Source organism: Panthera tigris, chromosome B1 (genome assembly GCF_018350195.1).
Source record: "Panthera tigris isolate Pti1 chromosome B1, P.tigris_Pti1_mat1.1, whole genome shotgun sequence".
In the NCBI taxonomy this organism is placed as follows: domain Eukaryota; kingdom Metazoa; phylum Chordata; class Mammalia; order Carnivora; family Felidae; genus Panthera; species Panthera tigris.
Window position 1 is genome coordinate 69,372,924 of NC_056663.1, and position 15,310 is coordinate 69,388,233.

General features: G+C 39.6%; 1 protein-coding gene across 3 annotated transcripts in view; it reads left to right on the forward strand.

Moving 5' to 3' along the window:
• The window catches only part of GASK1B (golgi associated kinase 1B), a 46,810-nt gene that overhangs the window by 5,463 nt on the left and 26,037 nt on the right, over positions 1-15,310 (forward strand). For all 3 annotated transcript variants that reach the window (XM_007084212.3, XM_015538423.2, XM_007084211.3), the window contains exon 3: positions 13,248-13,462. In XM_007084212.3, coding sequence (XP_007084274.1) covers positions 13,248-13,462 — 215 coding nt within the window. The remainder of the gene's footprint in view (positions 1-13,247; positions 13,463-15,310) is intronic.

The window sequence follows — 15,310 nt, forward strand, 5'->3', positions numbered from 1 at the left end:
CCTGTATTTGCTTCCATCTTCCCATACTGAGGACAAGTACTAACATTTTTAGCCCTAAACATTTGTTTTAGTACTAACAATTTTAGGCCTAGATTTCTCCTGGAGGATCTTACAAAGAGCTCATCCTAGAGGTAGTGGGAAATGTCCTTGGCAGTCTCTGTATTATGCAAATAATAAGGTTGATAGAGCTTGTTCTTATGAGGACCATCAATATAGTCTGCTGGCCTCACACTATAGTTATTCGATAATGTGTTTTCTGTAGGAGGAAGTGTTGGATTTAGTTTAGGTATGTATTTCTCTGATGATCTGGCTTGGTCTAAAATAGATATTTTAATATCTGGGAGAGTGAGTAGTCAGAAAATCCTGTAAGTAATCCTGTCCTAAGCGTTGTTTCTGTTCTGACTTTTGATTAATGTTTGTGAAAATAAATTCATGCTCAGTACCGTTGTAAACTCTGGGTCTAGAGTTCTTTCTTGTCTAGCAAGAAAGCGGGACACAGGATTAAAATTCGAGAGATGGCTAATGTCCGGGAAAAGACAAGAGCCCCGATTGAGGGTCCTTGTTCCATTTTTATTAGGATCAGAAGGCTTACAAACATGGTGATGCACGTGCACAAAGAGACAATGAAACTGTGAACAGTAACTCATGGACGTGAAGGAAAGGGGGTTTTGAAGATATGTGGGGTTAGGGGTTTGCGTTAATATGAAACAAAATCCTGGTTCCAGGGGAAGGTTGTTTACAGCAGACTTAGGCACTATGTCTGTTAACCTAAACTGGTCTAGGGGACAAGAAAGACAGAGCATACAACCTCAGGGTCAACAAGGCACCTTTCTTTTGCTAATTATCTCTGTTCTGGGCAACCTTGCCCCACAGCTGGTCTATAGCCCTATTTACCTGTTTACCTAATTTGGTTCTTCCTTCCTGTGAAAGCAGCTTTCTGCCATTGTACTAAGCTGGGGGGCGTTTCCACCCTGAATACCTAATCTTGTTTACCTCATATACCTTCATATTGGGGCCTTTGCCCTGCCCTCTCTATACCTATTTACCTAATCTTATTTACCCACACTTGGGTGTGAGCATACTATAGCTTTCTGATTCTTTATGCCTTGTTAATGACCCATCAGTGCAGGCCCAGGGAATTCCTGACCTTATGGGAATAAAAACCAAGAACATACCACAGTACCAAGAACATAGCTAGTATGTATTGTGAATCAAATATAGATATTTGGCTTATCTAAGTAAATCTTTCCAAAAAACCTGTGCAGTAGAAGTTTTTTAACCTTCACTTTAAGTTGATAAAAGATAGGGACGCCTGGGTGGCTCAGTCAGTTGAACGTCTGACTTCGGCTCAGGTCATGATCTCACGGTTTGTGAGTTTGAGCCCCATGTCAGGCTCTGTGCTGACAGCTCGAAGCCTGGAGCCTGCTTCGGATTCTGGTCTCCCTCTCTCTCTGCCCCTCCCCTGTTCACACTCTGTCTCTCTCTCTCTCTCTCTCAAAAATAAACACTAAAAAAAAAAAATTAAAAAAAAAAAGATAGAAGAAGATTGCTCTCGGTCACACAATGAGTTGGATATCCAGAAAGAACTTCCTTGTCTTTCCTACTTTCATCAATCTGCTTCCTTCAACAAATCCATTAAGGGCCCTTAAGGAGGTCTTCTCCCTCCATCACCACAACATATTAGTGTATCTGGTTGTTTAATATAGTGAAATAGATGGCTTACACAGTGATGCACCAGTACAGGCTACGAGAGCCTCTTTTTCTCTCAAGGAGTCACCTACCCTAACCACAGCAAAAGTAATGTTGAGGTTAGGATATACTAGGCACCGTTTTAGGTACTGTTCATGAGTTATCTCATTAAATCCTCATAAAAATTTTACAAGGCGAGTACTCCATGAAAAACGTTTTGTAGACACGGTGGTGGAGGCCCAGAGTAATTACGAACTTTGCTCGAAGTCATGTAAATTGCCTGTATGTAAAAAGCATACGTGAGATGCAAGAAGAGATGTAAAAGAGAATCAAATGCTATGATTAAATGATCTACCTGCCCCCAGCCTCTCAGATTGACCTTTCCGTTGATTCAGTCCAAAGTGAAAGGTCTCCGTTATAAAGCTTGTCTTCAGGTTTTGTTTGTTTCTTAATTACTAAAACTGTTGTGGGTGATCCTTTCAGCACAGAGCCATTAGCTCAGGCTAGCTTGGGACAGGTCCTTGATTGTATAATTTGATGACTTCTATGTGATTCTCCTTGAATACAAAAAATATGTATGTGAAATTAGTGGACTCGCTGACCTTGTACTGTATGCCAACCAGCTTTTGACAGATGCTACTCCAAAGATAACCCAGAAAAGAGGACGGGTGTACTTGAGGAAAGGCAAGGTTGTAATTAGGTAGGGAGTGCCAGTGGTGTACCATGCCACAAAATCTAGCAATTATCACTGGAGCAGATGCCTATCCTGGGCCTATCTATGTGGGAAATGCACAGTTGAATCGGAATATAACATCAAAGGGCTGTTTTTAAAAAATCATTTTCTGAAATAATAACACCTTCTTCAATTGTGAGTTTATAATGAGTCTAGTGTTATGCATCACACCATTCCTGTACTGCATTTGGCGTCTTATGTCTATTGTATCACTTAACCATTATATAAAGCAGATACTACTGATACTTTAAATACGGGAATCCTGAAATTTGGCAAGATTTCTGAAACTTGTCCAAGGACACATAGCTAATGAGCAATGGAACTAGAATTTGTAACCATTCTGTCTGATACTAAAGCCTCCTCAAGTTGATTCTCTTAACCCATATTGCCTCTCAGATATAACTTGGTATAATTGTAGGATAGTGGCAAAAATGGGCAAATTTTAGCATGGTGATTTCTAATTTGCCACTACACCAACATGTCTACTTAATTTCTTTCTTCAATTCAACAATTTAACATTGATGATACTTTTATGCAAGAAAAGTAGGACATATCACTCTGAACATTGCTGCAAGCTTTTTGTTTTGTTTTGTTTTTTAATGCAAACCAATGCTTACCAGATTTTCTTGTTTTACCATAAATGATCATATAGATGCAAACGTGACTGAACGTAGTAGTGTATTTTCTGCCAAACTATTGCAAAAGTCTTAAATCATTTCAAAGGTCACCAGATACTATACGGTGCCGATACATTTAATTTTTTTAAACAAAATATTCTAAAATGTTTATCTAAGATTAGAAAAGCAGACTACATTCATATAAAAGTCAAGAGCATAAGAAGATCCAGCACCCCTCTGTGATCTTCGATTTAGCAGCTTTGCCCAAACTTCCCTAGCGGTCTGCACAGTAATGTGAATGAATCCCAAGGGACACCATTTTGGTAGCATTTAAGCATTATACTATTTTTCATGCCCAGCATGGAAGATGCATTATGTATGCTTTATTTTTAGAATGCTGTCTTATTGCCACAGAGCTGTCATACCGAATTAAGGTAGCCTGGTTCCAGGAATTCTGTATGTCAAGGCTGCTTAGATGACAAACTGTAGGCACCCCACCAACTTCCATATGAATTCATTGTAGATCCCTAGTTGCTCACTGTTTCCCAACTTGCATTGCCTCATTTTATTATAAAGTAGGAGAAATCCAGTGTGTATTTTCCACTCTCTTTTTGAGTCCGTGTGGACAGCACTGTACGTGCTGAGTGATGGGGCAGTTGCCAGAGCGGGGGGACAGCACCTGCACATTTCATGTGGTTTTAGGGTCTCAGGTGAGGACAGAAGCATTGTGTAGGGAGTAATGAGCATAATATAGCTGTCCCTACAACCTGGAAACACATGGACTCTAAATCCTAAAAATCTTGGACGTATGTACCAACTTTCTTAAAATATTTATTTGGGAGTGTAGGAATCACGTTTTGTTGTTAAAAATCTGGATGGAAAAGATTGTGTTCTTTATCAGAAAAGCCCTAAGGTTTTATCTTTAACAATCAAATTGAGCTGGTCAGCTTAATACTTTAATTCCCTGGCGAACACAAGTTTGCTGGCATCCCCTCCAAGCAGCACTCTGTTCCAATGTCCTCTTGTTTGCTCACTACATACCTTCATAGACAAGCGAGGGGACCTGGTAACCTTGTCTGCCAGGCCTCTGCATCTTGTCCCTTGATCCCACACATGGCTGCGATAGAAAGGACATGACTAGTTACCACAGCATAAAACATGCACGTGCCTCAGTCCCATGCAATCTGCTCACATTCATCTTTTCTCCTTTTAAGAAATACATTATTGAGCACCTACTCTGTGCCAGCTGCTCTTCTAGTCATTGGGGGCCACATCAGTGAACACAAAAGTCAAGAATCTTTGTGGGGCTGACACCAGTGGCCTGTGTGAGAATTCGGGGGCCCGAATCTTTTGCCACTGATTTCAGGATCCACTCAGAACCTTCGGGATCCGCTCAGAAGCTGCCTGAGCTCAAGGTTATGATCTTTCCATTAGTACTAAATCTGTTTCCATCTTTAGATTGGTCTATGGACCACACGGGTGCAGAAGGACTAGACAGCCTCATTCTGATTTCAGTGAATGCACAAATATTGCAGTCATATTCAGTCGTAATTGATAGCATTTACTGTCTATGTGTGAAGCACTGTTCTAAACATGGGGAAGAAGCTGTGAGCTCTCTAATTCAAATAGCTTTGTAGTTAAGGGTGTGGATTGTCATATTAGTTTTCTAGGGCTGCCGTCACAAAATACCACAGGCGGGGTGGCTTAAACAACATACATTTATTTTCTCACAGTTCTGGAGGCTGGTAATCTAAGATCAAGGTGTCCATAGGTTTGCTTTCTTCTGAGACTTCTCTCCTTGGCTTGCAGATGGCCACCTTATCTTGTTCCTCTCACATGGCTTTTCCTTTGTGTGTGCCCATCGCTGGTGTCTCTTTGAATTCTAATATTTTCTTAAAAATTTTTTTTTAACGTTTATTTATTTTTGAGACAGAGAGAGACAGAGCATGAATGGGGGAGGGTCAGAGAGAGGGAGACATAGAATCTGAAACAGGCTTCAGGCTCCGAGCTGTCAGCACAGAGCCCGACGCGGGGCTCGAACTCACGGACCGCAAGATCTTGACCTGAGCCGAAGTCGGCCGCCCAACTGACTGAGCCACCCAGGTGCCCCTCCAATATTTTCTTATAACAATACCAGTCATTTTGGATGAGGGTCTACCATATGGCCTCACTTTAACTTAACTACCTCTTTTTAAAAATATTTTTAAAATGTTTTATTTACTTTTGAGAGAGAGAGGGTGAGGGCAAGGGGCAGAGAAAGAGGGAGACAGAATCTGAAGCAGGCTCTGCGCTGACAGCAGAGAGCCCAATGGGGGGCTCAAACTCATGAACCACAAGATCATGACCTGAGCTAAAGTTGGATGCTTAACTGACTGAGCCACCCAGGCACTGTTTAAGTACCTCTGTAAAGGCCTTATCTCCAGATACAATCACATTTTGAGGTACTGAGAGCTTCAACATATAAGTTTGGAGGAACACAATTCAGTTCATAATAACTAGCAATCTAGACTTCTAGTTTGAATCCTGATTCTATACCAGTTGTGAATCAAGCCTGGGATAAATTAACTTAATCGCTGTGAGCCTTGTTTCTTCATTAGTATAATAAGGATGATGAGAGTAAAAATAATGATGATGACAGTGCTTAGCTCATGAAGTTGTGCAAATGAAGTGAGCTGATATGTAAAAAAATATTTCTAAAAGTGCCTAACACATCATAAGGCTCAGTACATGTTACCTTTTATTTTCATCCAGGTTTAAAGCTGATTTAGCCCTTTGTGATGCGTTTGCTTAGATTTTCTTAATTTGTTTATCTGGATTAATGTTTACTTGAACTAAGTAAACAGGCACCTAACATGGTCATTTAAAGAAAGCGCTTGGAGTTGATAGTGGATTGTAACAATATCTACCATGCGGGGAACACTGAACACTTTACATTTATTATGTCACTGAATTTCGCAATGGCCCCATGCATCAGATATTACTAGACAGACTTTCTGTGGAGAAAATGAGGCTCCGAATATAACACATGTCCTCCAGAGGTCCACAGGTCATGTGTAGTGGGGTTGGAAGAACCCCATAACCTTGTTCTTCATCACTGTACTATACTATCTCCCATAAGCCCTTCATATCATGTGTTAGTCTCCAGGGTGGTAGCCTGGGGCTTTCCCAGTTAATCACATATTGGGATTGTAACCTGCTTTTTCCCACTGTCCCGCAGTCTGACTCCTGAATGTAGCCATGATGCCTTAACTATTCCCCTTCTTATGACAGTGATCTGGGGTCAGGAGGAGAGAGGCTGGTGGGTCTTTCCACCACCCCATTTTTATTATTCCAGTGACTCACAGGATTATGGAAACATGGAGTGACTATTGAGCACAAGCTGAATAGAACCTGGTCATGGAAATCTCTGCATATCCTCACCTCCGTTTCTCAAGTTTCTCTCTAATCTTTCTTAACTCATTTAGAGTGAGGACAATGAAATCACTGTTTACTGCAAGGGTATCGCGCCAACCAAACCTCGATTCTGAGACAATTGACTATTCCTTGGATCTTCAGAGCTATAGATAAAACTTGAGGGATTCTGAAAAATTCATTCGTTCATTCACTAACATTTTTTGAATGCTTGCTTTCATGCAGACATCATGTCAAGAGATGGAGGTCCAAAAGTGATTAAGAAATACTCCCTGTTCTCACAGAGCTCTCGGCTTGGAAGGTAGCAACAGCTAAGCAGATGTATCATATAAAATGGGTATAATAAGACTGCAGTGGAGATATTTTTAGGAGAACTTGCAGGCATAGAGAGGGAAAATTTAGCCCAGAATGTGTGCATAGGGTGGTGGGTGGAGCATTGTAAAAACTTTCCAGAGAGCTAATGTCAGAACTGGATCTTAAGTCGCTGTGGGTGGAGTGAGAGATGGGGTGGGTGTTGGAAGGGTAGAGAGAATAGAGATGTGGAAAACTTGTGAAGGCAGAGGTGCTTAGGAAACTGCAGAGTTAATAAGGAGACTAGGGTTTGGGACGGTTGTAGGTGGGGATGAAGTAAGATAAAGCTGTGGTCTGTGGAGAGTGGCTGGGTTTTATGTCATGTAAGGACATGGACTTTATCTTGCAGATAATGGGGAATCATTGAAGGGTTTGAAGAAGAGGAGTGATATGATGAGTTTTGCATTGTAGGAAGGTCACCCTGGGCAGGAATTCATGGCTCTTTTATCTACATTAATAAACACTACCTTATTATCTACATTAATAAATTGCCCAGGACTGGGTCACCCTAATGTGACCAGGACTTTGTTCACAAAATATGATTGTTGGTGGAGCCTGGCTCCATCATCACCCCCACCCCCCTTGGAAGTCACATTTGATTTCTGTTTTCTAAATGGAATATCGAGATAGGAATTTTCTGGGAGTTTTCATTTATACAGTGGCAGTCCAGAGCAGACCTAGAAAGCAGAAGTTCCTGTCCATTAGTCTGTTCAGAACAGAGAAGGACACTTTGTTTTTAAAGCAGAGCTGATGATTTAGATTATTTAAGCAGTTTGTGATGGAGGAAGTCACAAGACATTCTCCTTTCCTGCTTCCTCAGCTTCACACTTAGCTAACTCTTGAGGAAATATGGAGATTATTTTAACTCAGTCCAACCTAGAGAAAACAACTTATAAAGTGAAAAACAGTTATATAAGTAAATAAATACTTTTTTGGTTGTTTGAATAAAAGTGTTACAAATCACCCAGAAATCTGTTTCTGGTACAAGTCCCCATAATCAGGATTTGGTTGGCTATAGAGAACCTATACATAGGTTTTATACCTATGTATGTACCTATGCATAGGTTTTATGATTTAAAAAAAAAAAAGAGAGAGGCAGAAGAATTCTGCCTTTCTTCTGCCTCTCTTTTTTTTTTAAATCATAAAAACCTAACCTAAGTTTGGTTCTTTTAAATATTTGACCGTGCTGTATTTTTCAGTATATCATTAGACTCTCACCCACCCCTGAGATAGATTTGGAAGGTACTCTTCTCAGACCTTGGGGAACTCGGTGCCTCAGTCAAGCTGACCGAAGGACCTGGCTCACGTCCTGTGGAGACCAGTGATAAGTCAGGGATAGAATCAACATTTGTGATTTCTTTTTCTACCACACCTCGTATTCTCAGCTCCTTTTCAGCTAAATCTCTTCCCCTATTAATTGTGACATTTCAGCACACAGCCATTCTAGGGTACAACCTTTCTTCATTTCTTGACTTTGCACTGAAAGCTCAGTCTTTATGTTAGTCCTTCACTCGTTCCCTTCAAACACTCATTCAACAGGCAGATATTTTTGTTTGGTTGTCATTTGTGTGCACACTTGTCTTTCTCCACTAAACTCTAAACTGTCTGAGGCCTGGGCCTTGCCTGACCTGGGGACCTTGCGAGTCCTCCGTGTTTGCTCTGCCTCGCTGAATTCTTTCTGTCTGAAACCCGTGAACTAATAGGTCTATTTGAGGACAATTGAGGGACCATTGTAAAAATTTGTGTTTTGAATAAGTAAATTAACAACATTTGAAACCCTGAGCAGAAGGACTCATCGAATCCTCCAAATTTCCTCCTTGCTCAAGGCTGTCCCAGAATCTTGTGTTCCTGGTTTATCCTCCCTCACATTCACTGACTTGTTCACATTGACCAACTCTAAGCCAAGAGATCTTACCTGCTTTTTCCCTTCAGCCTAATATTTTTAACTGCCAAAACCCTACTGGGATAGTCACTGAAAAAAAATTAGAGCAGCCAGTACTTAAGGGATCATTAACAACTAGTTGTTACACCTGCTACATCATCATTGGCATTACACCAGCACCAACAGTTGCTTTTAGCAATTGGAGATCCAAGGCATTGAGGTTTGTCTTCAATGCGTTGTGGATAGTTGTGGTGGAATCGGGCAGAATTCATTTCCTATAACAAAGATGAGTCTCAAGTTTTGATAGGCCTTTGTTTTCTTTGATAGGTTTTGTAGTCATTTTTAATGATGGACTCTGAACCTGAATTGCTACTTCCCTTTTTGTCTTGTTCGCGGGGAGCCTTGGAGTTGGCTCCAAGTCTTGGAACTTGGCCCATATGGTAGAAAGGGTTTTTGATTTCAGAACTCGGGACATCTTTACTAATTTTTGCCCGGGGAGAAATGCAGACAGACACTCACAACTTGACCCAGCGTGCTTAGCATTCACCTTTAGTTCAACAAAACTAGGCAGTCAATGTTCCAAGTGGAGGGCATTTCATAAATCCAGGCAAAGGAGATTGTATATAGCACATTCTTAGTGAATTTTCATGTTCATCTTTTCAGAAGAATGTCTTCTTTGTCTTTCGAATAAAGAATGACTTGGGAGAACACCAGCAGTAGAGGAGATATTCAGATTTTGGGGAAAAAATAAGTTTTCTGGCAAGTCTCATTTTTAAGGCAGCTGTATAACCTTTAATTCACATGAACACCCACATATCTTTGAAAACCTGCTTTCTCACCACTCTGACAGTTAAAATTTTATCTCTTCACTGTTAAGATTTCTCTAGAGAGTACAGTACTGCATCATTTTGACAAACCTGAATGTGAAGAGATGAATGTCCCTCATCTCTGAAACACTTCAGGGTAAGTTGCTTTAACCAGTTTCCTGTTTTCAGAGGCTATTTTTCTGTCATTCCTTCGGATCTATCAAAGTTCATTTAATTCTTTTAACAGCCATATTTTATAAAAAGTGGAATTCTTTTCACAGTAGTACTTATAGCCCTGAGATCTGGAGCCGTACTGACTACTGTTATCTCAAGGGCCATATGCACAGAGACTCAGCAAGAAGACCAGTGTGTGGATGGGACCCACCCCACCCACGCTCAGCCTGAGAGGTACTACTCATCCTACTTTCTTCTTGCTTTCTAGAAATCCCCCTTGCCTGAGGTGCATGGATTTCCAGCAGAGCAGGATGGAATGTTTTTATGTTATAGTCAGTACTCAAAATATTTTGCTGAGGGGACGTGAATGGATGTGGAGAAAAACCCGGAATACTAATTGAAAATGAATTATTCCTATCAGCTTAAAGCTCCCTTTGGAAGATCGAGAACAGCTTTTAAAATAATAGTTTAGAAAATGTATCATTCACACAATTCGATGTGCTAAAGTAGAGAAATGGTAAATGAAATACAGTACGCTCATAGACTAGATCAGGGGCTGATTCACTGCAGTCTGTGGGCCAAAGCTGGCCCCTCGCCTGTTTTGAATGCCCTGTGAGCTACAAATGCTTTCTCCAGTTTTAAATGGTTGAAAAAAATCAAAAGAATAATAACATTTCTATGACACTTGAAAATTCTATGAAACGCAAATTTCAATGTCAATAATAAAGTTTTATTGGAACACAGTCACATCCATCTGCTGATATATTGTTTTTGAGTGCTTTTGTGCTATAGCAGAGTTGAACACTTGCTGGGGGAATAGTTGTGATGGAGACTGGATGGCTGTCAAAGCCTAAAATACTTTACTATCTACCTTTGACAGTTTGTTGACCACTGGGCTAGATTATTGTATGGCAGTTAAAGTGATGCTACTTAAAAATATTTAATTATAAGAGAAACTCTTGTGGTAAAATATTTAGTAAAACAATTGTGACACACTGTATATACAAGACAGTCCCAAATGTTTATTTTATTTGCCTGTTTGCCTCTTTCTCCTGGTGGAAATGTAAACCCTAAGAAAATAAATAGAAATGGGCATTTATTTATTAATTTTCTTATTTGGAGTTTCTGGAACAATGCTTGGCATACAGTAGATACTCAAAAAACAAAGGCAGCCGAAGACTGATGAACTGTGCAATTGCATAATGTATATGTGTAATAACATGTGTAATAATAATAATAGTTACAGCAAAAGCTTTCTGGGATGTGCATATATGTTAGGCATCAGGTTGAGGACTTTAAATGCATCCTAAAAGCCAGTTTTAGAAGGTGTGTTATCGCCACCCCCCAACCCCCCTTTTTTTCAGAGGATAAAAGCAAGGCTTAGAGAGGTTGCTTAACTTGTCTAATGTTACAAAGCTAAGAAGTAATGTGACCAGAATTCAAAAGATCTTTTGGATTCCAGAGTCTAGGCTCTGATCATAAGCTATACTTCTTAAATTTTTAAAAACAATTTCCAGTTTTTTAGGTGAAAAGAAAGGGATGGGGAAAATACCAGAGGTCAGTATATAAATAATATAACCAATTACTGGGACAGAAGATTATAGATGATTTTTGTTTTCTTAGCCTTACATTTTGATGTTTTCCCACATTTCCTGAAATGAGTAGATTTGCTTTTAATTGCTTTAAAAATAAGAAACAAATGTTTCTAAGGGAAAGGAAAACAGCCCAGAAGGTTAACTGTTCCAATTGTTTATGTAGATCATTTCCGTGTTTCTCTGAGGGCCTCCTGTGACTTGTTGAGGAACCTGCTGGCCTGTCTCCTGTATTGATTTGTGTTGTTGAGCTTCAGTATTAGGTTTCAACTCCCTTTGAGTACTTCCTAGCCCTCAGAATCTAAAGTGCTATCTGTGTATAACTTTTATCTAAAGACACTGATGGCTAGAACTTCTTGGTGTTTATATTTAGAAATCTAAAGTACGTGTGTCTTTGAAAGCTGTGTTGTGTCTTCCACTCATATTTGATTACACTGGTCTCTACATGTCTCCCACTGCACGATGGACTGCTTTTATGTGAATTTTATTACTATGATTTTTTACATTGATGCAGTATTTGGGGTACACTCATTTAAAATTATATTTATCTTCTATCTAAGAAGACAGTTGGGTCCCAGCAGCCCCCAAATCATTTAGGAAAGTCAAAGGAAATAAAAAGGGGAGATTGATGTTACAGATGAAGTTCCTTAGTTTGGATCTATGTTGTTTATTTATTTTTTTTTAAATTGTGTGTCAATGACTGTTACATAATTTCCAAAATCTAAAGGACTTCTTACATACCCAGGTCTAAACTAAATTGCCAGGCTAAATGGAGGAAGAGTTTTTTTTTTGAGCTAAACTGGAATGCAGGTTATCAGAATGATTAAGTGAATGCCACTAACATTACTGAGGTCACTGTAATAGCAAATTCAAGAGAGGTTGTAGAAGATGATGGTTTCCTGTAGTAAAGACCACACAGACATAGGAACTCTACAAGAAGGCAAACAAGCTAGATGGTAAAACAAATGCCTTTAACAAAAAGGAATACAGTTATAGATTGAGTATCTCTCAGGTTATGTGAAAGGGCTTTTAAAAATTCCTGTGATGTGTCTTAGACATTCCAGTCATAATTTGAGAGGCCTCTCTTGTCCAGGCCTGTTAAGAATGAGTTAAGTGGGCTTTTCTAGCACTTTGTGACTTATTTATTTTTTTTCCCAAGAGCATCATTCTGATTTTTAAGTGATAAGCAAAATCACTTAACATCATCTCTCAGTGACTTTACTTGGCAGAAATGGGGGCTTGAAAGCGATGTTATTGGTTTTAAGCTTGAAATGTCATTTAATGGACCCTTCATGGTCTTTTACATTTATGATGACTTCACTCAGGCTCATCATTCTTTATATAGTTTAGCAGTGGAATTTCTAAACTATCAAGAGTGAGACAAAAGCAATTAGGGTGACAGATTTTTTTGAAAACATCATCTATACAGATGCAGTTGAAGAAATGACATTTGCTTAAAAGCACTTTGTGAGGTTATGTGTGAATAAACGTCCATTATGAAGAGTGCTGTTTCCATCAGAAAAGAAAAAAATTTCCATCTTGCTACTTTTTTGTGTCTTTGGAGAATATAGTGACTGATGTGAACCAAACAATTTCACTTTTAAATTTGCGACTTCTAAAAATTCTTTTTCTGTGGCCTCAGAAAATCAGACAGTTGTTATTACAAATAGCAGCTCCACTCAGACATTGAATAGACAATTATAAATGCCTGGCTTCTTTCCTTTTTCGTGGTAGCAGGCTTTTAGATGTGGAGTAAAACCACATTAACCAGAGGACGTTGTTATTGGTGATTAGTGGCTTATTGCTGGGCCACATCTTTAAAGCGTCTTGTTTCAAAAAGCTTTCCTTTCATTGTCCAGCAAGGACCATGAAATATCATCTACTCAAACTCCTGCATTTGGTAGGTGAGAGATTGAAGCTATGAGTGACTGCCTGAAGGCACATACTGTGTTAATATCATGCTAAAGTATGTTTGTTTTTTGGATTCTGTAGATGGCCGCCCATGTCCTGTCATTCTCTGGGACTCATCTTTATCTCCAACAAGTAATGAAACTCACTCTTCTGTTAAGCTCACCTGGGGAACTTACCAACAGTCATTGAAACAGAAGTGCTGGCAGAATGGCCGAGTACCCAAACCTGAATGGGGTTGTACTGAAATACATCATCATGAGTGGTCTAAGCTGGCACTCTTTGATTTTTTGTTACAGGTAAGTTTATCAAATCACATTAGTGGTTATCTAAGACTGACACTGAGTTATAGAAGTCTGACACTAAGGAATTTTCTATACCTTGAGTTTTTGTGAAGCCAGAGTTTAAGTTCTACAATGCTATATTTGGCAAGTATAATACCACATTACAAAATTTTGTGTTCTTTTGGGAAATATTCAGAAATGTCCCTCAGCTCTTTGATTAGTTTCCGAAGGAGTAATTTTTCAGTTCTTCAGTTCTGCAATAATCATAGAACCGATTTGTTGAGGAAACCCATGAAAAACTCTTCAAGGGGAATGGTCTTCTCGTATTTGTGAGGTGGATAAACTGATGTTTGATGAGGCTAAGGAACTCATCCAAGTTCTTACAACTACTAAAACCTGGAGGCTGGAGCTGGGTTTCCCTGGGATCTGTTGATGGTAAAAATTTGTCTTCTTTCCACACTGAAGTTCCATCATTCCACATTGTGTTTCACTGGTCACTTGGCCATGTAGCTTATGGCCACCATTTCTCTTGTGTTCTTTCCAGTAGTTTTTTGCAAATATTTAATTAAGATTGGATATTGTAGAATAATAAATATTGGCCATCTACTTAACTGAATGACTCAGAATCCTACAGGTTTCCTATAACTTATCTCCTTTTGATAAGGATCTCATTACTCTTGATCCCTTCATTCTGATTACTGCTTTTCCCTTTCTCCATTTTAGAAAAACTGATTGACTGCTGTTGTTGCATTGTTAAGTAGTATTTTGTGGAAATTTAGGTCTGTCTTAGGACATTTTCAAAACATTCCCCTTTTGTTTTTAATTTTTTTTACTTAAATTTTTTTTAAATTTTTCTTTATTTTTGAGAGACAGACAGGATGCAAGTGGGGGAGGGCCAGAGAGAGAGGGAGACACAGAATCCAAAGCAGGTGCTGGGCTCCAAGCTGTCAGCACAGAGCCCACTGTAGGGCTCGAACCTATGAACCATGAGATCGTGACCTGAGTCAAAGTCAGATGCTTAACGGACTGAGCAAAGCAGGTGCCCCTCTCCTGTTGTTAATTCTGTGTGTGTGTGTGTGTGTGTGTGTGTAGGAACTAGAATGGGTTAAAATTGTAAGAAGGAAACCAGTTTAGTGCAGAGTCACAGTCTAAGGCATAGGAACTTTCAAGAGGAGGATGATATATGTTGTCAGTTCTGCAAAGCCATCAGTGAGAACTGACCTAGAGAGCAGGCCATTTGGCAAGGAGGAAGTCAAGAGTCACCAAAAACTGTTATTGAGTCCAGCTATGAGGCTCAGACTGGTTTTAAGTATTGTATATATATCGTTATTCCATTTAATTAACATACTGACTCTGTGAGATAGGCATCTTTTCTCCATTTTATAGCTGAGTAAAAGGAAACTGAAGCATAAAGAGGTTATTATCAAGAACTGTGGAAAATCTGAGATCTTACCTTTCTTGAAAGCTAACAAATTAGCCAGCCACCTGTTCATAGATGCTAGCAGGTGACAAAAGATTCCTGGGTCAGAGACAGACAAATGACTTCATTACTCATGGTGGAGAAAGTGGCATGAGCTTCATGTTCCTTTGCCCCTCAAGTCCCATTGGGTTGATACAGGGTGGCCCTGGTGAATGCTGCATAGAGTGGGTTTGGGTCATTACAGAGAAACCCTAAGCTTAGGAAACCCCAATCTTATAGAGGCTGCTAGCAAACCTGTCCAACCTTTCCCTGGAAGGAGACATTATCTTGGTCAGCAGACAAATCAAATCTGCTTTCCACATCAGAGGGAGATACTCTTTATATCTTCCAAGGCTATCTGCTATACTAACATCTTTGAAGAGACAGTGCAGAGCAAAATCTGA